Source organism: Euleptes europaea, chromosome 4 (assembly GCF_029931775.1).
Source record: "Euleptes europaea isolate rEulEur1 chromosome 4, rEulEur1.hap1, whole genome shotgun sequence".
NCBI lineage: Eukaryota > Metazoa > Chordata > Lepidosauria > Squamata > Sphaerodactylidae > Euleptes > Euleptes europaea.
Window position 1 is genome coordinate 49,889,385 of NC_079315.1, and position 26,391 is coordinate 49,915,775.

Genomic DNA, 26,391 nt, shown 5'->3' on the forward strand with positions numbered 1-26,391 from the left:
AAGTCTTAATAATTTCAAGAAAACCACAGAAGAATGTACTAACTTTACTATGGACTCTTGTTAACAGGACATTTTAAGAAGAATCAGCATTTTTTGCCTGTTTTTGCAGAGCAACATGAGTGGCCAAACAGGCATTTTTGGCTATTGAACATCCAGGAAAAGAGAGAGGCAACATTGAGAATAAGACATGAAAATTAATAAAACATCTGTTTTGACTTGTTCCCTACATAATAGGGCCTGACAAATCCAGTGTTTTCATATCCTTTCTTTTTTCTCCAAATGGCTATTTGTATTTTACAACTGCTTCAATTACATCTGTGCAACACAGTCATAGTACACTTTGAGATGTTTTAAAAATATTGTATATAAACTTGTTTGATATGCTAAAGCATTTGGCAACACTTTTACAGCATCTGATTTTACATAATTAAAATTTCACTTTCCTCTCTATGATTTTTGTACATCTTAAGAAAGACTTGCAAATTGACTTACATATAGTCTAAGAAAACTTGCACAAAATATACAAACCACATAAGCTTGTCTCTATCATTCATCGTTCCAGTTGTCACTGGTTTTAAAACCTTCATTAATTATGTTTACAAATCATTACCTGTACATATATGAAGGCAACTGACCTGATTTGAAAACAAAACCATCAGGTTTTATGTTGTGGTTACTAAGTTGTGCAGTTCTGCAACAAAATTCAACAGCAAGAAACTATATAAAGCCATTTACAAATTCATCAGTTCCTGTGAAACAAATTGTTTTAATCTTTCAAGATACTGTCCGTAAAGCTCAACATCATTGTGTCCTGCTCCTTCTACCCACAGTGGTTCCACAGGTCTTTGGCAGCGTTCAAATAATGCTAGGCCATGTGAAAAGTCAATCACTTCATCTTCAGTTCCATGAATTATTAACACTGGAGATGTTATTTTAGAGACTTTGTCAATGCTGTAGGAACACAGAAAAAAAATCAGTATGCAACTAGTCATAACACTTATATTATTTACTTGATGCTTAATTAAATGTAGTTTAAAATGTCTGAGGTTGTAAAACATGTACATTACTTAGGTGTCAATAATTTACTAGAAGCATTCAAGCCAGTACATACCATGCCTTAGATAACTAAACATGAATCTTTTAAACAATGCAGAGTCAAGTTTTGCTTGTTTTAACAAGATTAGGTCTACGCTGTTGCCTTGGTACTTCTAAATAAGCCTATTTGATTTGGGTGTATGCAATCCCATTTGTAACCTGTCTAGATGGTCTATGACAATAAATAAATATTATTATTATTAACCTGTCTAGTAGGACTGATGTTAGAATTTTTTTGGCAATAATGATTAGGGATATAGATCTGTAATTAAAATACTGTGTGGGTTTGGGAATTTGCCTAATTTGGGAAAGACTGATTAATAGGCATCATGCAGTGATGGGGCAAGTTTCCTATTCTGTAGTGCTTTTAAATAAAGGTAAGAATTAAGTCAGAGTATCTTTCATACCAGTTGACTGGAACGTAGTTGGTCTCTGGTCTTAACATCGTGTATATCTTTTTATAACCTATTTTGTTCCATTTTCTAAGAGGGCAAAGACATTTCTGCTTGGACAACCATTCAGGTCTTCAGTAGGGAGGCACTGTGAAGAAAATCTAAGGTTTCCAAGTCTGTAGGATTTGAGTAATTTACTTCAGAATTGTACACAAAGTTTCCAAATAATTTACCACTGTCTTATTTTATTATATGCATTCCTTGTTAACGGGATGAAATTTCAAGCGCAAATTTGTTTTAGGCAGTAAACCAGTAATCTGTAATTAACTATATCTTTTTCTCCATACCATTGCTTTAAATACACAGTGGTAAATGCAGCCTTTTAGGGATATAATTTTATCAACTAATATTTTGCATAGTGTTAATTGATGCTATTTCTGTTCAGTAGGGTGAGTGGCAAATTGGAATAGCAATCCTTTGATACAGCCTTCACTTTTAAATTAACTTGTTCCTTTTAAAAAAACTGACCTGTAGGCAACAATATATTGGTACAAACATGCCTTATGTAGATTTTAAACTGGCCTAAGAAGTTACAAAATCTGCATTGGGAATAAAATAATCTAGTACTTTAGTCATTTGTGCTTTGAACTATTCATCACTATTAAAAGAAGCACCGATTTACTTAAAACATATCAACCTTTCTACTTATTAGCAACTGGATGAGAATCAGGCCATGATCAGAAACAGCTACCATGTCTATTTGATTTGTAGTTGGTGGTGGAGGGGGAAAGTGCCAGTTAATTAGTACTTTAAAAGACATTTTGTACTTCCTTTTGGTTCACCTATGAGGAGTGTGCCAGGTAGCTCATCCCCACTCTCAAACTTTTCAAAATACTATCGCTTACTTTGGGAATGCATCAAAGCAGTAGGTCTTCTTAGTATCAGGAAAGGCTACACGCATCCCTGAGGTTAGAGGAGAATGAAGAATGACAGCAGCACTTTCATAACGAGCAGCGAGGTCCACAGATGGCACTGTTCCTATACTCTGGCCATATATAATCACATTTTCAGGGCGGATTCCGTACCTGAAAAAAGTTAGTATGTTTACTGTTAAACTGATATCTTATGAATAAGGCAGACAAGCCTGGATTTATACATCATGTAAAATTAATGAAATCCTAGATTTGTATTTTATATGAAATATGAAGAATGAAGCATTTTCAGTTCTTTCATCAAGTATGAAACTTTATTTGACTTCTGCAAACACTAATGCATAAAATCATGGCCCAAGACGACTTCTTTTTTTGCATCTACCTCGCTCTCATTGAGCCTGATGAAGAATTCTAGTGAACTTGAGAGCTTGTAATGGATTTGGGATGTATCATTTTGGTTGATCTAAATAAAAACTATTACATAGATAACTGGAATGGGGTTAGTTTACAATGGATTTTACTTTTGAATCAACTGGGCAGCAAACAATGGTTGCTTGCTTTCAAAATAATTATTGCAGACAACGCTTTTATAGTGAAAAAAGAATCTGGACTCAAAACAGTACTTGATGCTAAGCAAAACTAAGTGTGTGTGTGTGTGTGTGTGCGCGCGCGTGCCCTTTTCATTTGTTTTCCTATGTAAACAACTGATGCAAAATCAGTGTCAGAATTACATAAATTACACTCTGGGAACTTCAGTATGAGAACATGAGATGGCTTGTAACTAAAAATTCACTGGTTCAGTTCACACAAAGGCAAATCTAAAAGAATGTAGCCTTTTGAGTCAACACAGCAGGGCTAAGAAATTATTAATTATAAGCATTAATTAATCACTGAACACAAAAATAGCATATACTATATAGATGGCAGATAGATTGCTCATTCGGGCAGTGTCTACATCGCTTTCTGGCTGTATATGGTCTCGGGGCAAGGCCCCAATAAGGAGCCTCGCTGCCACATTCTGTACCAGCTGGAGCCTTCAGGTCAGTCTCAAGGGCAGCCCTACGTAGAGCAAGTTACAGTAGTCTAGCCTAGAGGTGACCGTCGCATGGATAACCATAGCTAGATCTGGGCGGGAGAGGTAAGGCACCAGCTGTCGGGCCTGGTGGAGATGGAAAAATGCTGCTTTGACCATGGCTGTGACTTGAGCCTCCATAGATAAGGAGGCATCAAAGATCACACCCAGGCTCCTGATGGCAGGCACAGGTGTTAGTTCTACGCTGTCAAGAGCCGGGAGCCGGCACCCCATTCCCAAGCCACACTGATTGATCAACAGAACCTCTGTCTTCACTGGATTTAGCTTCAGGCGGCTCTTTCTCAACCACCCAGTCACGGCATCCAAGCACCTGGCCAGTGTGTCCGGATGGCCGTCCATTAATAGATAAAGTTGGGTGTCATCAGCATACTGATGACAACCCAGCCCAAAACTCCGGACAATCTGGGCAAGGGGGCGCATGTAGATGTTAAATAACATCGGAGAGAGGATCGCGCCTTGCGGCACCCCACACACCAAAGGGTGCCGTTGTGAAACCCTCTCCCCGAGAGCCACCCTTGGTCCCCAATCTTGTAGGAAGGAGCGCAGCCATTGACGGACTGTGCCCGAATCGACAAGGTAGTGGTTGAGAAGATCGTGATTGACCGTGTCGAAGCCTGCTGATGAGTCTAAAAGTATCAGCAGCCCCGACCCGCCTTGATCCAGTTGTTGATGGAGATCGTCTGTAAGGGCGACCAGTGCCGTCTCCGTTCCATGACCAGGGCGGAAGCCTGACTGGAATGGGTCTAGTGCCGATGTCTCATCCAGGAACTCTTGTAGCTGCTCGGTGACCGCTCTCTCAACTACCTTACCCAGGTATTAAAGATACGATACCGGGAGGTAGTTGGATATCCCTAGGCGCCCACCCTGCCTGACAGCGGCCGCCGTAGAGCAGACTGATAGTCTTTGCTGCTAAATAGCCTGGTGTGTTTCTCTTGTGGGTCTTCATCATCCGAGGAAAAATTCTCCTTCTTCCCTATGTTCCTCAGTCGAGGAGCGAGGGGAAGGCTGTGCAGAACGCACGCACTAGTCTGAGGCAGGGGGCCTTCCTTGCTGCTTTAGTGGGCCAACTAGAACAGGACACGAGGTTGTGGGGCGTCCCTACAATATATACGGCCCTTGCCTGGGGATCCAAGCATGCAGGCACTGGCACCAACCCCTGGGATCCTCCGATTGAGGGAGCGGGAGAAGGCAGCTGCAATGAATGCAAGCCATCTAGGAGGCTCCTCTCCTAAGTAGGCCAGTTCTGCACAGAGGACTTGGAGACCACCCACTGGTTGGCTTGGGGGGGGGGCTACATTACCAGCCACAGGCAAGGTGCAAGACTCAAGCAGAGGAGGAGACATCCTTCCTGAAGTGCCTGGAGCAAGAGCCATTTTCCATGCCTCCTTATGCACTGCCTTTTTCCCGCTCTTTTTTGGCTGGGGGTAAATGAGGAAAAGGCTACATTACCAATTGCAGGCAAGGTGCACGACTCAGGCAGAGGAGGATAAATCCTGAAGTGACTGAAGCAAGAGCCATTTTTGATGCCGCCTTTTTATGCAAGGCCTTTTTTCCGCTCTTTTTTGGCTTGGGGGAGGGGAAGAAAAGGCTACATTACCCGTTGCAGGCAAGGTGCATGACTCAGGCAGAGGAGGAGAAATCCTTCCTGTAGTGCCTGGAGCAAGAGCCATTTTTGATGCCTTCTTCTTATGTGAGGCCTTTTTCCCCGCCTTTTTGCTGCAGCAATATGCTGGCACTTAGAGGCGATCAGTTCTTTCCCCTCTTTCAACTCCAGTAGACCACAACAGTGGCTGTTGGAGGACTGGCCCAAGGAGGGCTGATCCGAAGTACTCGGCAATGCCAAGAGCAATCTCAAGATGAGGTTTTCTGGTAAGAACAAGGTGAGGTTCCAGAAAGAAAGTGAAAGTAGCAGAGCTCTGCTGAAAAGCTGCTTCCCCATGCAAGGCAGGAAACAAAACTGAGGAGGAGGGGCTTATTCCCTCAAGAGGAGACAGGAAGTTAAAGGTTTTTGTTCCTGCCTCCCCAAGCAAACAATGGGAATAACCCAATGTTTCAAGATGCCCTCCTTGCTCAGAGCAAGAATTTGCCTTTTTTACAGCAGCCGCACACTGGGTTGACATCTTCATCGAGCTATCCACTACCACCCCAAGATCCCTTTCTTGGTCTGTCGCTGCCATCACAGATCCCATCAGTGTATATGTGAAGTTGGGATTTTTTGCCCCAATATGCATCACTTTACACTTACTCACATTGAATCTCATTTGCCATTTTAATACCCATTCTTCCAGTTTGCAGAGACCCTTTTGGAGCTCTTCACAGTCCAATTTTGTTTTAACCACCCTAAACCTTAGAGCGCAGAGTCCTTTTTTTTTTGTCTACTAGCTACATATTTAAAGATGGGGGAACTGTAAAAACCAGGTAATGTAAGGATCACTGTATGAACTATCCTCAGGGACAGGTTATCTTGGTAGGACAGTAAATGGAAAACTGGAGTACAAATGGAAAACTGGCAGATGGACTGTTGGGAAAAGCAAGGTAAGACGGCTCCCTTTCCCAAGTCTTGTAATTTTTGAGCTACACCAATAGCTATCATCAATACTGCAACTCTTTGGTCATGTCTGTGGCATTCTAGTTTTCAAACACTTTTTATACTATACAAAAGCTATCCTAGAGAACTTATAAAACTGAGCTTCCGCTACCTGTTCATATTTCATTCTCACTTGCAGATTCCCCTTACTAATGCTACAAAAATTGAAACATAACCACACTCTAAATCAGGGGTGGGGACTCTTTTTTCCGCCAAGGGCTATTTGGATATTTATAACATCATTCACGGGCCATACAAAATTATCAACTTAAAAATTATTTTCCAATCCCCTCATGTCCAATTTCTGATTCACATTTTGATACACAGTGATCCACAAACCTTAATAAAACATCATAAAATTAAGCAAGCTATATAATTTGCATAATTGCATGCAGAATTCTAGAAATAATAAAATAAAACACTGATTCAATATTAATTCATTAATCTGAACACAAACAAGAGTTAAGAATTTTTCCATTAAGAGGAAAAACTGGAGAACCAAAACCAAGCACTTATAACTAGTTAAAATACTATGGAGGATAAATACTTGACAATAGATCTTAATAATTCAACTGTAGATGATGAATGCAGAAATTAACTTTTATTCTAACCATGCAATCCTGAAGGGGGTGCAGAATGCTCTTAAGAGCCAGCATGAGCCCTATGCTGGCATCAGTGCCACTTGCGCCATGCAAACAGACATGGACGCTGGCGTAGGGCGACTTATGCCAGCCCCTTTGGACTGAGTCGGCAGCATGGCTTTCCAATGTTGGCGCTCCCTCCCACTGGCATTTCTCTGGCATATCTCCCCGCGCTGGCATCCTGGGAGGCATTCCAGGGGGTGGAGCTGCCTCCTAACCCCTTTTGCCCTGGGAACGCCCTCACACTGCGGCATTAATATGCGAGCAATTTTGCTGCCGTAACCTTGCTAAAGGCAATGAGGCAATTTTTCTGTTTTTTAATTGAATTTATTTACCTTTATTCCAGCGTGGCTATGCCATCCACAGCTGCAACATACTCCCCACCCCACCCCCCAGGAATGGGCTGCCCATGTTACCACAGAGACTAGCCTCTCGTAACCTAAATATGTCTCCTTTAAACAGGGCCCAAAAAGTCACTTAAAGAAAAGCTTTTCTAACTGTTTGATAAAAAGCAACCCTTGCTTAGAGCTGTCAGGCTTTTACCTAACATTAAATGGAGCTCTTAGAGATTGTAAGGTCTGAGTCCACCTGTCGAATCCCAAACAACAGAACATCCAGACAGAGTCGTCTAAGAAGCAGTTTATTTGGGAAGCATAAGGTGTATAGCAGCAACTTACAGGAAAAGGTACGAGGACTCAAGTGGGGGGAAGCGGGCAGGTTGAAACATATACATCAGAAAGGCTGAGCCTGGTACCCATGATAGATTACAGTTATCGCGCCGGGGCGCAGGCCGTCATAACAAACCTCTGAGCTACTCGACCTTGACTCCAGCTGCGCTCTCAGCCTGGAGCTCACAGAGATGCAAATACAGCCATCATCAATGTGATGCTCATTCAGGGCAAGAAAAACCACTGGGATACCACTGCCTCTTCCAGTCATGCAGTGAGAAGCATCTACAATCACTTCCAATTAAAATGGAAGGAAGTAGAGCAGTGGATCATTTAGCAGAGAAAAGGCAGTAGAACATATTTGGGCGTAGAGAAATTAACGAACTAGAAAAGGAAGCAGGACAACTTATGTTTATGAACAAATCTGGCTTCAAGTCACATAGAGTACACAGGGTATCCTTTGGCAATGCAGAAACTGCATGAGTTCAGAACAGGTTTCCCCATTTTAAAAATGTCCCTATACGTGAAAAGCTATGCACGTCAGAGACAAGACGAGATTAGAACTCCTGTACTTGACGACTTTACATATGGAAGGATTTTCTGGTATGTGACGATATTCAATTTCTTTTCTGAATTTTTGTAGCAATGCACTTCCAGGAGGACTGGTCTGTTTTATCCTGAACATACGATTCAACATAAAGAAAAATTTCAACAGGAAGTCCAATAGTGCAGTACTGAGCATGTTAAATCTCTATGTTAAACTTACCTCCAAGTAAGACAGCAGTCTGAGGCAGCTAATGTGGTTGTACTAGCTGCTAAATTAGTGATTTTACTGAATAAAATCAGTAATTAACCCATTCACTTTGAACACTATTGTCATAAGAACAAATTACTAATTTTGCTTGCCATACTAACTTGAATTAGTAGTGATTTCTCTTCCCTGCTCTGGGCGTAGAGGAGAGAACACTGACAAAATTAAACTGAGAATGTCTAGAAAAAACCCACACTGCATTCAAATTTAGTGTAAATATACTACAATAAATTGTATCTATTTACCTTGTTCTAAGAGCTACCCAAGCAGCATCGATGTCAGCATACAGATTCTTCTCTGTTGGTTTTCCAGAACTTGCTCCATATCCAGAATAATCATATGAAAATATGTTGCAATTAATCCGTGAACCAAGTCCTATGTAAAAGCTGCTCATCTGACCTAAGTCAACAGCATTTCCATGTGAGAAAAGCAAAGTGTACTTGGCGTTAGGAGAACAACGCACGAACATACAGGCAATCCTGTTACCTTTGCTGGTTCTAGTCATGAAACATTCAATGGCATCTTTTTCTCTTGAAGAGTATTGCCAGTCTGCGCGATCAGAAAGGTGTAGAGTCCAGCGACCTCCACTTTCATCACACATCAGTGTATATGTGGGGTCTGGGGGCAAAAATGCCAGTTTGGAAGCAATTTTTCCTGGACATGGTGGACAGCAGAATAGGCAGCAGAGTTCACTAAATGAAAGATTATTCATCTTCTAATCTGAAATAAGAAGGGAAAAATAGCTACTGGAAGGAGTCCCACAAACATTAGCTTAACATTTGTTTCAAAATAAGACTTGCATACATTTTTGTACAACTTATAAGCATTCTGGATTTTAATGCCTAAAGAAAATGTTATTAATACTATATATACTATAGAATAAACTTCATATTAAAATTAATTTGATCAAAAGTTGATTTGGTAGAATTTATTTTTATTTACAAATTTTGTACCCCACCTTTCTGCCCTATCAGGGCCACCCAGGCAGCTGAAAGTTAAAACAAGCATTATAAAATGACATAAAAAAATTAAAACCACAACTAAAAAATATATGAAAAGGAACAGAAAAAAGTAAACAAGACAGGTTATACACTGTCCATCTTTGTCATAAGAAATGTAGCGATTTTATAAATAGTCACCAACTAACATTTTTAATTTGTTACACCTCAGAAAAACTTCAGAATCCTAGAATACCAAATTGCTTTACATTTTAAAACACATCTATCTTTCAAGCCATGTACACTGACTTCAGAAAAGCATGTGAAATGCTCAGGTTTATATACTCATGAAATCTGTGGTCTTTATCATTTGCTCTTCACACAAAAAGCTGCTACAAAGTTACCCTAGAAATAGCAAGTTTACACAGAGATTGTTCGAAAATATTTGCATTCAGTGCTAGACCCCAAGAAACGGTGATGTAGAGTTTACATCAGACAGAAATTTAAACTGCTGCACTATTGACATGGAAACAACTGGGGCTGTAACACCTACTCCATCATATCTATGTTGCAAAACCCTCTCAGAACAACTTCAGGTGCTGGCAAACCAAATGTAGGGATTGGAGGCAAGACTACAATCTTCTGCACAAGAAACTGAGGTTCATATGCAAACATCTGCACCGCAGGCAGAGGCATGTATACCAGCAGAGATACAGTCAGTAAAAACAATCCTCTGAAGTACCACAACTTTTACATGGGACTTTAATGGGTCCACCTCCATCTAGTTTTGTCCCTGTAGAAATGGTTCAATCTAAGTTTCTAAGAGCTATTTTCCAATTCCCGAGGAGTGTCTCTAATGCTACCCTACGCCTAGAAATGGGACTATTAAGAATTGTGGCAAGGGTAAGTCTTGCTTCAATTAATGCATAGATTAAGCTTAGTCATTGCACCTCTGATATTACTTCGTTAATACTTAAAGATGATCATTGTTCCACTTGGCTCAGAGCCATTCATCAAAAGGTGTTCATGCTTGGTTTCTCACCTGAGTCTCTCCAGATAATGGCCTTAGATCAAGCAAAGGCCATAGTCAAGCAGAGAATGTTTGATATTGAGAGACAAGAATGATATTGCGATGGTTCCATATTTTCTAGCCCCCCGCCAGAGGAGATATGTGGCTTTGCCAGTTCCCTACTTATCGAATTTGACAGTTCCAACATATATAAGAGCGTTTTCTATGGCCCGATGTGGTTCCTTCCCTTCGGCGGTTCTGGAGGGCCGCTATAAAAAGGTACCAATGGCAGAGAGCGTCTGTTCATGTGGTACTGGCAAATTGGAAAGTATTGAACATATCCTGTTGGGGTGTGGGTTCTATAAAGAAATTCGTGATAAGTATTTACAGCCCCTGCTACAGAGAGGTCTCCCAGATTGTGAGTTAGGAAACCTGCTTATAGTGGATTCTAATCCTCAGGTTTCTCTTACGTGTGCCAGATTTCTGGCTGCAGCTGTTAGGATCCATAAAGAACTCAAGGAGGAAGAAGATTAATGGGTTCTAGGTTTTCTAGGTCTGTGTTTATGTATTCTGTCATATAGGGGTGTTTTTTAGGTATATAGCACAAAGTACTGTTTTGTATTGACGGCTGTGTATTTTGTGTGCGGGGCTATAATGGTCTCACTTGACTTATGCTGGTTATGTACAGCAATAAAGCTTGACTGACTGAAGAGTATAACTAAGGTTATACACCCAGATCAAACAGAGTTCATACCAAAAAGACAACCGAAAGTTCGTTTTGTACCAAACACAATAGTATATGTTAAAAACAAGGGGAAGAAAGCTGCGTTCATATTTTTGGATGCAGAGAAAGCATTTGATGTTTTTAATAAAAACGTCCAGGAAATATTAAGAACTCTGATTTGTGAGGAGAGATTTCTAAATTGGATTCAGAGTATCTATACAAAACAAAAAGCAAGGATTCTGATCAATGGGAAACTAACAGATTGACAAAGGCACAAGGCAAGGATGCCTGCTATCACCACTGTTGTTCAATACTGTATTGGAGGTGCTTGCAAACAGAAGAGATCTTACAATTATAGGCTTGCAGGTGGAAGGAGAGCAATTCAAAATGAAATGCTATGCTGACGATGTAGTACTATCCATTCTTAAATATTGTGGGTTAACAGAGCAAACAGAAAAGTTTGGACAATACTCAGGATATAAAATCAATAAACTCAAGACAAAAATATTAAAGCACCTTTCGAGGCAGGAAGAAGCAATAGGACTTACTACAGGATGTAAGGTAACAGATAAAGCACTAAAGTACTTGGGAATAAAAATATCAGGATAGAACAAGACTTTGTTGAAAGATAACTACAAAGCAACGCAGGGGAAAATTGAAAAGGACATGGTGAGATGGTCAAAATTAAAAATTTCATGCTTGTGAGAAAAGTTCACATCAGCATATCACATTAAGAACATAAGAACACAAGGAAGGCCCTGCTGGATCAGACCAAGGCCCATCAAGTCCAGCAGTCTGTTCACACAGTGGCCAACCAGGTGCCTCTAGGAAGTCACAAACAAGATGACTGCAGCAGCACCATCCTGCCTGTGTTCCACCGCACCCAAAATAATAGGCATGCTCCTCTGATACTAGAGAGCATAGGTATGCAGCATGACTACTATCCATTCTAACTAATAGCCATGAATACCCCTTTCCTCCATGAATATGTCCACTCCCCTTTTAAAGCCCTCCAAGCTGGCAGCCATCACCACATCCTGGGGCAGGGAGTTCCACAATTTAACTATGAGTTGTGTGAAGAAATACTTCCTTTCATCTGTTTTGAATCTCTCACCCTCCAGCTTCAGCAGATGACCCCACGTTCTAGTATTATGGGAGAGGGAGAAAAACATCTCCCTGTCCACTCTCTCCAAACCAAGCATAACTTTACAGGCCTCTATCATGTCTCCCCTCAGCTGCCTTCTTTCCAAGCTCAACAGCCCTAAGCGTCTTAACCGCTCCCCATAGGACAGTTGCTCTAGTCCCCTAATCATTTTGGTTGCTCTTTTCTGCCACTGGGGAGAAGGGCGAGATACAAGTTAAGTAAGAAAGAAAAATGCTTTACATAAGAAAGGCCTTGCTGGATCAGACCAAGGCCCATCAAGTCCAGCAGTCTGTTCACACAATGGCCAACCAGGTACCTCTAGGAAGCCACAAACAAGACGACTGCAGCAGCACCATCCTGCCTGTGTTCTACTGCACCTAAAATAATAGGCATGCTCCTCTGATACTAGAGAGAATAGGTATGCAGCCTGACTAGTATCCATTCTAACAGCCATGAATACCCCTTTCCTCCATGAATATGTCCACTCCCCTCTTAAATTTTACTATGCGTTGTGTGAAAAAATACTTCCTTTTATCTGTTTTGAATCTGTCACCCTCCAGTTTTAGCAGATGACCCTGTGTTCTAGTATTATGGGAGAGGGAGAAAAATTTCTCCCTGTCCACTCTCTCCAAACCATGCATAATTTTATAGACCTCTATCATGTCTCCCCTTAGCCGCCTTCTTTCCAAGCTCAACAGCCCTAAGCGTCTTAACCGCTCCGCATAGGACAGTTGCTCTAGTCCCCTAATCATTTTGGTTGCTCTTTTCTGCATCTTCTCAAGCTCTGTAATATCCTTTTTTAGGTGTGGTGACCAGAACTGTACACAGTATTCCAAGTGTGGTCTCACCATAGATTTGTACAAGGGCAGTATGATATCAGCAGTTTTATTCTCCATTCCTTGTCTAATTATGGCCAGCATGGAATTTGCCTTTTTTACAGCAGCCGCACACTGGGTTGACACCTTCATTGAACTATCCACTACCACCCCAGGATCTCTTTCTTGGTCTGTTGCTGCCAGCACAGATCCCATCAGTGTATATGTGAAGTTGGGATTTTTTGCCCCAATATGCATCAGTTTACACTTACTCACACTGTAAGTGAGAGACATTAAGAGACTAAACAACTTTAAAAATAAAGCTCCTGATGACTTTAAAAGAAATTGAACTTCTATTCCTCTCCAAGGAATTCAGGGCAATGCAGACGGTCTCCCCCATCCCCGACACACATTTTGTACCCATAATAATCATGGCTTCTATCCTAGCGGCTAGCCAATATTCTAACCACTATTCTATTTGAGCTCTCTGAAAACTGTTGAAACAGTTCAAATTCTAAATATGCATTTGAAAAAGCTAAAGCACTACGCCAAAGGATTCCATTTAACAAGCTGTGTGTTTTTAGGCAAATACTATGTTGCTGTTTCTTGCAGCCTAAGAAACTATACCAAAATTAAACTAGTTCAGTGAGTGACTAACTGATCTTTCCTGTACTGAAAGAAAGTTATTAATAGTTCCCTGTCCACCTGGAATACAATTAACAGGGAGAGAACTCAGAGACTCTCCTGGATACGGTATGGTTGTTTTCATGGATGACAAAATGCTGATAATCATTTATCAGATCTACAGATGAACAAAACCTTTTCAAACAGAATCATATATAACAAAGTGATCCTGATAAGATTTTCTTCCAGGGTCCTCATATCACACCAGGATCCATTTTGGGGTATTTCTTGTTTTTATTATTTTATTCTTTAATAAAACCAATTTTAATTATACAACTGCCTGCTCATTTGAGAGTTTTCACCCAGGACTATCCTGGTACACATAGGTTATCGATCCCAGTTACCCCCCACTCGCTCTCTCTGTCTCCAGCTAATACCCCCAACTTAAGTGGAGACTGCCTACTCAGGGTAACACTATATCCCCTCATCCTGATCTACTTTGTGGAAAGCTCAGGAAGAGTTGCTGCTTAGCTTCAATAGCGCTTAGAGAAGTCTCATTGTTTTAATTCTAATTAATATCTCATATCATATGTGCAACATTGGCAGGGGGGAGTCTAGCAGTACCAGGTGAAGTCTAGAAGGGCTCAAGAACGTAGAAACCCTACAACAAACAATACTACTACGAAAACACCTCTGAAACTACTAACATACCCTAATCTAAAAAGATCAGAATATGATGCTGTTGCAAAAACAGGCAAATGGCAGCATAGATCACATTAGCAGAACTGTTATATAAAAGTTAAGACATTTTAATTAAATCCTTAACAAGTTTCATAACTAGTGAAATGTCAACAGTCTAATATTACTGCCTTGAAATTTTTTGACATCATCAGATACTGACTGAACTTGTAGTGTTCTGCTGTTTCATACTCACCTAAGGGATTCTCGGGGTGGTGGTGGGGGAGGAATGCAACAATACACCTAATCAGCGCTTTTATTCAAATATAACCTGTCCAATGTGTTTTCTATTAGCCTGACAGATATTCAGTCACTGGAACACCTAGACTGACAGATTACCGTGTATGTCTTTAGGCCTAATATTCCATTACCTCCATTTGCAAACGAGGGAGCAAGATTTTTTCCCTGCAATGGTGACATGTGCCAAACCCACATAGCATAGCCCCCTCCCTGAAGTTGCTGGGAAATAGGTTCAAGACAGACAACAGTGGAATTTACTGCCAGTGGATGCAGTGATGGCCTCAAATGGACAAATTAAACGAGGACAGGACCATCAATAGCAACCATGGTGACTGAAGAGAGCCTCCATATACAGATGTAGCAAACCTCCGAATACCAGAACTGGAAGGCAGCAGCAGGGGAAGACCTCAGCCTCTATGCCCTGTTTGTTTGGCCCTCCAGGGCAACTGGTAGGTCACTGTATAAAACAGTATGATGGACTACTGGTCTGATCAAGCAGGTTCTACTTATGTTCTTATTATTGTTGTGATATTGTGAATAGCAGTCTTATCTTAGTCTTGATCACCCCAATCCTGTAATCAGTGAAGTACAGCAACTGAAGCTGCCTTTAGAACTAAAATCTAATGCCATTATCAATAATTACTGCAACCTCTTCTGCAAGAGAACGGTACCCAGATTACTTACCGTGAAAGTCCTTTCTCCTCTGAGGTACAAGGGCATCTTGATTGGGTGATTCTCGCTGCTTGCCTGGGGAGGCAGGAACTAATTTACGCTTCCTGTCCCTTTTGGCAGGAACCTCCCACTCATTCTTCAGTTTTCAGTCTTGTCAAGCTAATAAGGACAGGCATTCACAACCCTGCTAACGTCTATAACTAAACATAATTGAAACTTTAACCAACAGTGACAGTAACTGAAATAACAGTGTGATTACAATCTTTCATCAATCACAATCTTAATTAAAAACAGTCAGACCAGCACAGCTCTTCCACAGTGTGATTAGAATAACAGGTGTGGTTAGATTGAGGAAGGGAACCCAGGGTTCTTTCTAAAGTCCATAGATCTCTGATCATCTTCCTAAACTTTATCTTCCCATATTATACATTCTGAATCTGTTCTCTGATAGTTACAAGATCGTTAAGTCTTGACTCACTCTGGGCGGGCAAGATGCCCTTGTACCTCAGAGGAGAAAGGACCCTCACGATAAATAGCCAGGGTACTGTTCTCCCTCTGAGGAAAGAGCATCTTGATTGGGACCTCCAAGAGCTGTCCGTTGTGTTGGGTGGGAATTACATATTTTCTACCACCTGTTGGAGCCCTGTGGTGCAGAGTGGTAAGCCGCAGTACTGCAGTCCAAGCTCTGCTCACGACCTGAGTTCGATCCCGACGGAAGTTGGTTTTAGGTAGCCGGCTCAAGGTTAACTCAGCCTTCCATCCTTCCAAGGTCGGTAAAATGAGTACCCAGCTTGCTGGGGGTAAAGAGAAATTGACTGGAGAAGACACTGGCAAACCACCCCATAAACAAGTCTGCCTAGGAAACGTTGGGATGTGATGTCACCCCATGGGTCAGAAATGACCCAGTGCTTGCACAGGGGACTTTACCATTTTTTTACCACCTGTTGTAGCACCCTCCTCTCAAAGGCTGCATCGGCTGAGGAGAAGGAGTTGATTCTATAGTGGTGGGCGAAGGTTGATGCCGACAACTATGTGACTGCCCTACAGATTTCCTCTACTGACGCTTGTCTTGCAAAGACTGCTGACGTTACCCCATTTCTCACCAAATGCACTGTTATGCCCTCTGGTTCGATATGCCTCCATAATACACTAATAACAGAACTGCTGACAGACCTACAAAGCTTAAGGCCCTTCTTAGGGCCCATCAGGGTGATAAACATGGACTTGGTTTTTCTGATTGGTGCAGTATGTCTTATATACATGCATAGGGCCCTCCTCAAGTCCAGTCTATGCCATTCCTTCTCCTTTTTGCATTGAGGATGTGGACAAAAGGAAGGTAGGTGAATCTCTTGTTGTCTATGGAAGGCAGAGTTGACTTTCTGAAGGAAAGCTGGATCAGGGTGAAGGACCACTTTGTCAGAGTGGAAAATACATAAATCTTCATTAATGGAGAGAGTCCCTAGCTCTGACATTCTACTCGCCAAAGTGACTTCAACTAGGAACAGTTTTCATTCGGACGAACTTAAGAGGCACCTCCCTCAGTGGCTCGAACGGGGGCTTTGTCAGAGCTGTTAGGACTATGTGAAGCTGCCACATCAGGAAACAATAAATCAGTGGAAGTTTCATTTGCATTACCCCTTTTAAAAATGCCTTGATGTTAGGATGTTTGGGTAGCTCAACCCCATCCAAGCGGTGCACCACCGTGGCAATGGCCGAGACTTGCCTTCATAACATAGCTACCTTCCTACAAGGAGTGGCTCAAGACCTCAAGGCCAGGATTTCCACGGTGGAAGGGCATGAAGGATTGATGTTCTTCCTCCAACTCCACCAGATGAAAGCTTTCCAGGTGGCATTATATATTCTTCATGTTGCTGGTCTGTGTGACTCGAGTATGGTATCCACCACCTTAGAGCTGTAACTGAATTCTAAGAGCCTGAGCCTCTCAATAACCATGTGGTCAGCCTGAACCAACCTGGGTCTGGATGACGTATGGGACCCTGTTGAAGCAAATCTGGTCGGAGAGGCAGCCGCCATGGCTCCCTGATGGGCAGTTTCTTTAGGATCGGATACCACAGCCTCCGTGGCCAGTCCAGTGCCACTAAGATCACTGTTGCCCACTCCCTGTGTACCTTCCTGAGAACTCTGAGGAGCAAGGGCAGTGGTGGAAATGCATACAGTAGACATTTTGGCCACGGGGCCAGAAGAGCATCTACCTGTTCTGCTTCCGGATGATGGAATCTGGAGTAAAAACAATCCACTTGGTGATGTGTCTTGGAGGCGAATAGGTCCTCCAGGGGGAGACCGAACAGATTGGAGATCTGATGAAAAACTCTCTTGTGAAGGGTCCACTCCCCCTCATCCACCCATTGTCGTTTCAGCCAGTCCACATACACATTCTGGATACCCTGAACATATTCCACCCACAGGGAGCAGAGATGGCTCTCTGCCCAGCATAGGATAGGTTCCACCTCCTGATGTAGACAAGAGGATTGGGAGCCCCCCGACTGTTGATGTGTGCCTTTGCTGTCTGTTCTGACTAACACATGCTTGTTTGTTCTATGATGGATCTGAACGAAATTAGAGCTCTCCTGATAGCTCTGATCTCTAACAGGTTGATGTGTAGGACTTCTGTTGGTTCCACTGACCCTGAGCCATTTGTTCTTGCTGAGTGGCTCCCCAACCCTCCAGGCTTGCTGTGCTGGCCCACTAGGGCGGGGTGCGCCTGTAGCAGCACGGTGCTCTGAAGAGGCTTGCAGCAGGCAGGGCAACAGGCTGGGGTTTCTGAAGCTGAGGCTTCTACAGCTGGCAGCTGTATTAATTGGGAATGGGAGTAATAACGCAGTCCAGTAACAGTCCAAGGTCAGTCAGGGTGAAAGGCAATCCGTCAGAGCAAAAGGCAGAGTCAAGGTCAGGCCGGTCCAAGGTCAGGCAGGGAGTCCAGAAGAATTCAGGGTCGAGAAAGAAGTCCGAGTCGATACAGCGTCAGCCAGAGTGGAGTGCCGCAGGTTCGCCACGCGTTGCTTCCACAGCTTCTGCTGACTCAGCCCTCCTAAATACTTGCAGCTGTCTGGGGGAGGCAGCTTCTGTAAAGACTCACTCACTATCTTCATGACTGTCCCGGTTCCTCCTTTGTTGTTCTAACCTGGCTGAACGCCGGCGTTGTTCTGCCAGGACCCGGCCCATTTTCCTTCGACGAGTCCCAGGAGACATCTGTTCCTCATGGTCTCCCGGCTCCCTGGGCAGTTTCCTTGATGTTCCTGGGTCAGCCGGCGTCTGGTCTTCTTTAGGCTGCCCTGTAGCTGGTGACTTTAAGGTATGTCTTGGCAATACATCGTCATCAGCTGTTTTCTCTGTCAGTGTGGGTGGGGGAGGAGGACTCTGTCCCTGGATCTGGTCTCCGTCAGAGTCTGAATCTGTTGTCAGGCAGCCTCTGACACTTGCATCTGTAAATATCTGTATCGGATCTTTGTGGATGTAGGCTTGGCCTCTATTTAGGCTGGAGGGAACTGCCACCAACAGAGACGCCTGCGCGCCTGAACCAACAGGTGAACCAAGGGTAAAACAGAATCTGTTTCTGGAAGGGGCGGAGTAACCACTGCAGTGGGCATAAATGAAACCTGGCCCATTGGACACAACCAAGACATGAGTTTATTAGGCCTTGGAGCCTCGCTAGGGTCGTCAGCTGGGCAGACCTCAAACTTGCTACCTCGCTGGTGGAATGTGACTATCTTTGTTACCTTCTCCAGGGGTAAAGATACTGAGTTGTTGATAGTATCCAGAATGACTCCTCGGTGGAGTAGTCTCTGTTGAGGTGTTATGCTGCTCTTTTGCCAATGTATGATATATCCATGATTCTCCAGGAAATGGGAGACCTTCTGAGTGTGGGCTAGGGCTAATTCCTTAGACGGAGTGCAAATTAAGATATCGTCCAAGTAGGGGTGTAATTGCAGGCCCTCCTGATGTAGGAATGCTATCAAGGTGACCAGGACCTTGGTAAAGACCCTGGGGGCTGATGCCAAGCCGAAGGGAAAAGCACGGACCTGATAGGCAAATCTGAGGAATTTTCTGTGGGCCTTGTGAATAGGGATATGGATGTACGCCTCTGTGAGGTCTATAGACAAAAGGAATGCTCCTGGGTGGAGCGCTTCTATGATGGAGCGAAGCGTCTCCATGTGAAATCTCTTATGTTGGACTAGGTCCAGGATCGCCCTCCAATCCCCATTTTTCTTGGGGACGGTGAAGAACACTGAATAGATCCCAGAGTGGTGTTCCCCCATTGGCACCTCCTCTATTACCCCTATTTGCTTCAAATTATTTATGGCCCTTATTGTTCAGAGATGCTTCTCTGGCCTGTGAGAGGCAGGGGACTAAAGAAAACGATCCGGTGGGAGGCGTCTGAATTCTATGCAACAGACTGTGAATTAATTGTTGAACCCACGCGTCCGGTTCCAGAATGTCTCATTGGAACCTGAACGCCTGAAGATGACCTCCCACCTGCAGTGGCCTGACGTCACTGCTTTCCCTGCTTCTGTGATTTGTCTGCCTTGTCAGCATGGTAGTTAAAGCTGGCAGGTCTGTTGAATCTGCCACTCCACCTTGTTAAACCTCTATTGGAGCAGGAACCCCTGTGGTGGTCCTGCCCATCTGTGTAATGTGTGGTAAGTGCAAAAGGACGGAAAGGATGTTTGTTTGCCGCCATTTCTGCCCTGCCTAGGCATAGTCTTTTTCTTATCTCGTTTCAACTAAGATCTTTTTGAGACAGTCTCCCACCAATCGATCCCCTTGGAAGGGATAAGAGATAACCACTTACTTGGAGTGGTAACTGGCTGGCCAAGACCTAAACCAAAGCACATGATTGGTGGCTACCGAAGATGCCATGATGCGAGCTGCAAAAGTCATTGCGTCCAGGGAGGTTTCAGCTAAGAAGTTAGACACCTTCAAAACTCTACTTAATCCTTCAGCCACCCTCCTATTCTCACTCGGAATAAGCTGAACAAGCTTTCTCAACCAGACTATAGAAGCCCTGGCAAAGATGGAGGCTGTAGCCGAGGCCAGGTTGGCAAGTGCCACTGCTTCATGCGTCTTTCTGCATGTAAAGTCTGCCTTTTTATCTAAGGCATCCTTAATGGTTCCCATGCCATCCTCTGACACTAGCTCCAAGGACTGCAGAGCAGCCACGGGAGCATCTACCAGGGGTACTTTCAACATATCCATGGCTAATTGCGCTAAATTGTACATCTTTTTAACATGAGCTAGGAACTGCTTATTAGAAACTGTTTTTTCCCACTCAGTCTTGATCAAACGTTCGAAATAAACTGGGAATGGGACTGCTTTATTTTTGCTCTGATGGAAGGGAAAAAATTCCTTCTCCCCTCAAAAGGAGGGGGCTCCTCATTCAGTTCCAGAGCCAGTACGGCTTTAGCCAGTAAATTCTGAAAATAACTGCTGCATAATAGGCAGGTTTGCTGGTGTGCAGTATCAGGAATCTCCTCTTCAGAGGACGACTCTCCCTCCTCCCTTTCATCATCATCTGAATAATGAACAAGGGACTGGAGGTCAGGGCATTGGTCATAGTCAGTCTGTTGCTTTCTAGCTGCCTTGGTGGGCCAAGGAGCCTGGCATTCACTTGGGCCAACCGAAGAGGCTTGATGAAACTCTGCTGTGGGATACTGGTAGCCCGTATGGAGCCGCCATATGCTGCAGGGCCTGGAGATGTTCCCTCATGGCTCTACTGACCAGGTCAAAAAACTCTGCATGAGTTTCTGGCATTGTACCCATCACACTCCTGTAGGAAGAGGGGTTTACATTACCAACCGTAGGTTCTGACTCTCCTGATACTTCCATGCCAGTTTATGCTCCCTCATTGCCGCTAGGAGCCGAACAGGAGGAGTTGACCATAGATCTAGCCGTTTGAGGCATTTTCACTCCAATTTGCTGAGGCATGTCATGCCGCTTCTTCCATGTGCTCCCCTCCTCGCATGGATGATCCAGCTGTGAGGGAGCACTCCTGCGGCTGCTGGCTAAACTATGGAGCTCCTACCGTTGTCAAAATCCTCCTCTGGCAACTGATAATCGGCCTGGCTGTTTGCTCTGTTGGCTATTTTGTCTGTTCTATCCACTCAGAAATGAAGAGGGAAGTGGGGAGAGGAGGATGACAGAGCGAAGGTCGATAAGAAAAATTCAGTCGCTAAAACTAAAATTAATGGGGGACCTGTAGGAAAGACAGAAGTAGATAGCTATTTAGCAGGAAACAGAATTAAGAAAAAAGAGAAAGAGAAAAAAGGCAAGTAATCCCTTCCTAATCGAGGCTTGGAGAGCACTCTCCCAAGCTGCCTTTCCCAGTGAGGCAGGAAGAGAAACTGAAAAATAAGTGGGAGATTCCCGCCAAAAGGGACAGGAAACGGAAATTATTTCCTGTCTCTCTGGGCAAGCAGCGAGAATCACCCAATCAAGATGACCTTTCCTCAGAGGGAGAAAGGAGTAAGTGAAGATTTCAGAGGTCAGTTTTTCAACCCAATTCTGTGCATTTGAAGACATTTTAATGAGTACAATGGGGCTTAATGCAAAGATTATATCAAAACTGGAGATGTATCTTCAGTGAATATTTGGATTCATTCAGAGAATATGCGAAATCTTTTCCAGACTATTCTATGCAACCAGGCTTCCAGCCACTATAAAGGACACCTGCTACTTATGTAATGGCAACATATACCTAAAATGGTTCTAGTGAGTATTACTTTTAAAGAAGAATGCAAGCTGTATTTATGCTTCACTTGATTTTGTTGTGCCACCTTTCCTAAAACCTAAGATAGGGGTGAGGAAGATCAGGCCCGGGGGCCGTTTAAGGCCCACAAAAAAATTTGGTCTGGCCCTTCGTGGGTCCTGGCAGATCTCTAGCTCAGAAGGATCTAAGACTGGCGATCTGCCCCCTCCCACGGACAGGAATAGCCTCTATTCAAGGCGGATGTGAGTTTGTTTTGATGAGAAAAGGAACCCTTTTTCCCCCTTGCAGAAGAGTCATTAGCTATGGAGCTGCTAGGACTGCCCAAGAAACTGTGTTAATCCTTTCCTGCCCGGGCCGTGGAGAAACGTATTCCCTCTGTACTACAAGAGGGCTGGGGACGGAAGTGGCGACAATGGAGGGGTTAGAGGGGGCAGGGGCAGAATGCGCGAGCGGGGGGGGGGGGAGTTCTTAGCCAGTGTTTCCTCATTTCACCCCTGCAGAAGGAGGTAGCAGGAGCTGGCTGTAGAATCCGGCCCTGACCATGCGGAGCAGGAGCAACTCCAGCGTGCGGCTGGACAGCTACGCCTGGCTGGTGCAACAGACCATCCTGTGCCACCAGGTGGGCAGGTGCGCCACCGGTTGGATGCCTGCCTGCTTGCCCACACCGGGGTGGGGGGTCATCTGGGGCAGCTGCCTGCTTGGGGCTTGGTAGGCTAATTTTAAAGTTGATAATTTTGTATCGCCCGTGAATGAGGTTATAAATATCCAGATGGCCCTTGGCAGAAAAAAAGTTCCCCACCCCTGGCCTAAGAACAAGCTGAATGATAGGAAATGACAAGTAGGAGTGAAGATCCAGGGACATAGGAAGTAGACATGGAATAAGGTAGGAAATAGGATGGGAATGGGAAAGTGGTCCTCACCAATGGGTGGGAAGCAAATGGCATAGCAGTTTTGTCAAAGTGGGAAGTCTAGTCTAAGCAACTTTGGGAACCAACACTTCTCTCTGTACTCTCCCATTCATTTCAGAACCAGTATGGCAACCAGATACTGAACGGGATCACTCATTGGGGGGAAAGTGGCTATTCTGGCCCAACTAGTGTCACTCAACTGCAGCAAGATTCTTTACACTTGTACTGTTTAATACTAGTAAAACTACAAGTTAGTATGTGCCGAAGAAAAACACATTTTACAAAAAGTTACAAAATGAATACATCAGTCTTGCCTTTACCTCACTTACATTAGGGGTGTTCATGACATCGTAACTTATTATCAGTTCCAAGGAATTTCCCCCCTACTCAATAACATTTGCAGAATACACGTCAAAAGAGGGAGGTACTAAAATGCATGACAAGCCAGCCCATTGGAAGCAATGGGAGAGGATGCCCAGCCCATTGAAGGTAATGGGAGCCTGGAGTGTCCATTGACTTGCATTGGCTCCATTGAAATACATTACAGCACAAAAAGAGTTGCAAAGAAAATGTGGAATGGATTTCCCAGTAAGGTCTCTAAACCGTTTTGGGGTGGGGATGACAGCCCCCCAAGGGGATTGAAAGCCCCTGGGACTCATAGAAGTGTTCTGGGGTGGGGATGACAACCCCTGGGACTCGCAGAAGTGTTCTGGGGTGGGGATGACAGCCCCCCAAGGGGACTGAAAACCCCTGGGACTCACAGAAGTGTTCTAGGGTGGGGATGACAGCCCCTGGGACTCACAGAAGTGTTCTAGGGTGGGGATGAAAGTCCCCAAGGGGATTGAAAGCCCCTGGGACTCATAGAAGTGTTCTGGGGTGGGGATGACAGCCCCCCAAGGGGATTGAAAGCCCCTGGGACTGTAACATATTTCAATGTAATGTATTTCAATGGAGCCAATGCAAGTCAACAGACATTCCAGGCTCCCACTATCTTCAATGGGCTGGGCATCCTCTCCCATTACTTCCAATGGGCTGGCTTGTCATGCGTTTTAGTACATCCCATGAAAAGATTTTTCTCATGCTGCATTTTCCCATACATATTAAAGATACTAATGGAAAATACATCCTTCATTACATCCATGGAAAATAATCCTGCAGCAGAATTTGCCACATGGAGATTCTCATTAAGCTGTCTACTCAATAAATATTAATATCCATATTGTTTAATTAAAGACTACAATATTTCCTTATAGATAGGTTTCTTTGGAAGTCAACAACAATAATCAACAAGTAGCCGGTTGGAGCCCAAGAGATCACAGATTGACTGAAGAATGTGTGGGGGACATCATAAGTGAAGATAAGACGTTAGGCCATTCCAAAACAGGAGATAAAAATTAGAAGTTTTGCTTTAATTAAAGTATGCATATCAAGACATTGCAAATAAATGTCCATAGAATTGTATCCTAATTTTGTCAGACTTGGAGGTGTGCCTTCTGCGGACATTTTGATTCGTTAGGAGAATGCATGACATCCTTTCCAGACCATTGTACCCAACAGGCTCCCAGAAACTACACATATCACATGAACAGGATTCACTGAAGCCAGCTAACTACAATGGTGCACACCTGAATGTGAGTGTTCATATGAGACTAGGAATTTTTGATATTACTCAGTGTATTAAGTGGACAAGTCATGGATGGAAATGCAAAATTACTGCATCATGTAGTTTAGACTAGTATCATTTCATGAGTGATTTTTACTTCTGTTTCTCCATAAACTAAAGACTGTATTTAAGACTGAGCAGTATGAACTAGCCCTGGTTAGTATTTGGATGGGAGACCACCAAGGTATACCAGGGTTGCTGTGCAGAGGAAGGCACTGGCAAACCACCTGTTAGTCTCTTGCCATGAAAACCCCCAAAAGGGGTCGCCATAAGTCGGCAGCGACTTGACAGCACTTTACACACACACAGTATGAACTAACCAGTTCCCTGTACAAACTAATGGCAAACAGTATTAGATGACACTTATGCTACTAGGAACATATAAGTCATACCAGTGACTTTCCAACAGCTTCAAATCAGCTTCAAATAAGCAAGCTTATTTTTAAAGAAAAAGATTACTAACAAGTAGAAACAGAGAAGTTATGATTCTCAACCTGTAACCTGAATCACATTTCATGAATATTTACACACCCCAAACCACTATGCTACAGCATTTTCTTTAGAAAAGTAAAAAAAATTGACAACAATCTGCCTATTCATAGCCACTGAAATCCTGCATTGTGTGTAGTTTACTATCCCAAACTGGTACCTCTTTGCACAATCACAAGACTAAGCTAAGGATAGCTTTGGAAACTCAAGAACAATCAGAAGCACAATGTTTCCCTACTCATTTTGGCTGACAAGTCAAACAAGCTAGAAGCAATTATTTACAAGTGTCCCACCCTGCAAAACCACTCTAAGCCAAAATTTTGTTTACACTTTGTACCAGACTCACTATTCAACAGGGCTAGAAACGAATGCGGTGGGGGAAGGGTGGGGAGAAAGAGAGAGAAGCTTTGTTTAAAAATAAGGCCTGCTCTACTTGGCCCCTGCTTGCCCCCTCTGAACAGTACGCTTTTACACCCAAGAGAACCAGCTCCCTCACATACAAATGAGGTACTGTAGCTCCTCCCGCCTCCGAGAGGGACGTTTCTCTTGTAACACCAGACCCTCCCTTCCCTCGCAGTAGGTCACCCAACCCCCCTACCCCCGTCCTTCGCCGCTTTCCAAAGCGTGCGAAACGAGCACAGCCGTTGCCATTAAGTATCCATGCACAAACCCCGATCGGAGTTCTCTATTGCAGTGCTTCCTCCATGGCTGATCGTAGAGGCCAGGCCGTCGGGAACCAGCAAGGCGCATACAGGTGATTTATTATTAAGGAATTAGACAATGAATACAAAGAGAGTAACAATGATAATAAGTGGACAAAGGAGGGGAGAGGGTAAGTCAAATATATGTTAGTTAAATGATAAGATAGAATTTGTGAGATTACACAATATGTTGATGGATATTTGTAACTGCATTTGAAAAATAAAAATTTATATATATATAAAAAAGAGAATCAGCAAGGCGAGGCTCCCATACTGCAGATGGCTGAACTCGAGGGTCTCAATGAAAATGGGGTGGGGGAGGAGGAGAGGATGCGCGCGCACCGAATCCCAACGCCGCCTGTCCCTGAAGGACGAGGGTACTCAGTGCCCGTCCCGACTCCACAGGGAAGAGGCCCGCGCAGGTCCAATCCGTTCCGCCTCAGGCACAGCCCGCGACAAGCAAGGCCCACTCCCTCACGAGCCTCTTCATCGCCCGGCAAGGAGAAGACGGTCCAGTTTACTCACCTCTTATCTCGGGGTCCTTCAAGAGCTCGCGGCCGCAGCCAACTGACTGGTTGGGCGGCGGCGCGCGTGCTCGCTCACAGACAGAACGCGCAGGTTCTTCACCCCCCCCCCAACCCAACCCCCCCCGGGCCGGTCGAAAGCTTGCAAGCAGTCGGCTTGTGCCGTGTAACCGCCTTGGCTCGTGCCCGTTGCAACGGCCTAACGCTCTGCTCGCGGGCGTGGCTCGCTCCGAAAACAGACCAGCCCTCCCCCGACAAC

At 43.9% G+C, this 26,391-nt stretch overlaps 1 protein-coding gene across 1 annotated transcript; it reads right to left on the reverse strand.

Annotated features, from left to right (window-relative positions):
- Positions 1-309: 309 nt before the first annotated feature.
- Positions 310-26,178, reverse strand: ABHD17B (abhydrolase domain containing 17B, depalmitoylase). Its single transcript, XM_056848037.1, has 4 exons — positions 26,134-26,178; positions 8,465-8,939; positions 2,393-2,572; positions 310-951 (listed from the first exon to the last, which is right to left on the reverse strand). Exons 2-4 carry the CDS (start codon positions 8,929-8,931, stop codon positions 732-734), a joined length of 867 nt encoding a protein of 288 aa, XP_056704015.1. The 5' UTR covers positions 8,932-8,939; positions 26,134-26,178; the 3' UTR covers positions 310-731.
- Between the last annotated feature and the right edge of the window lie 213 nt (positions 26,179-26,391).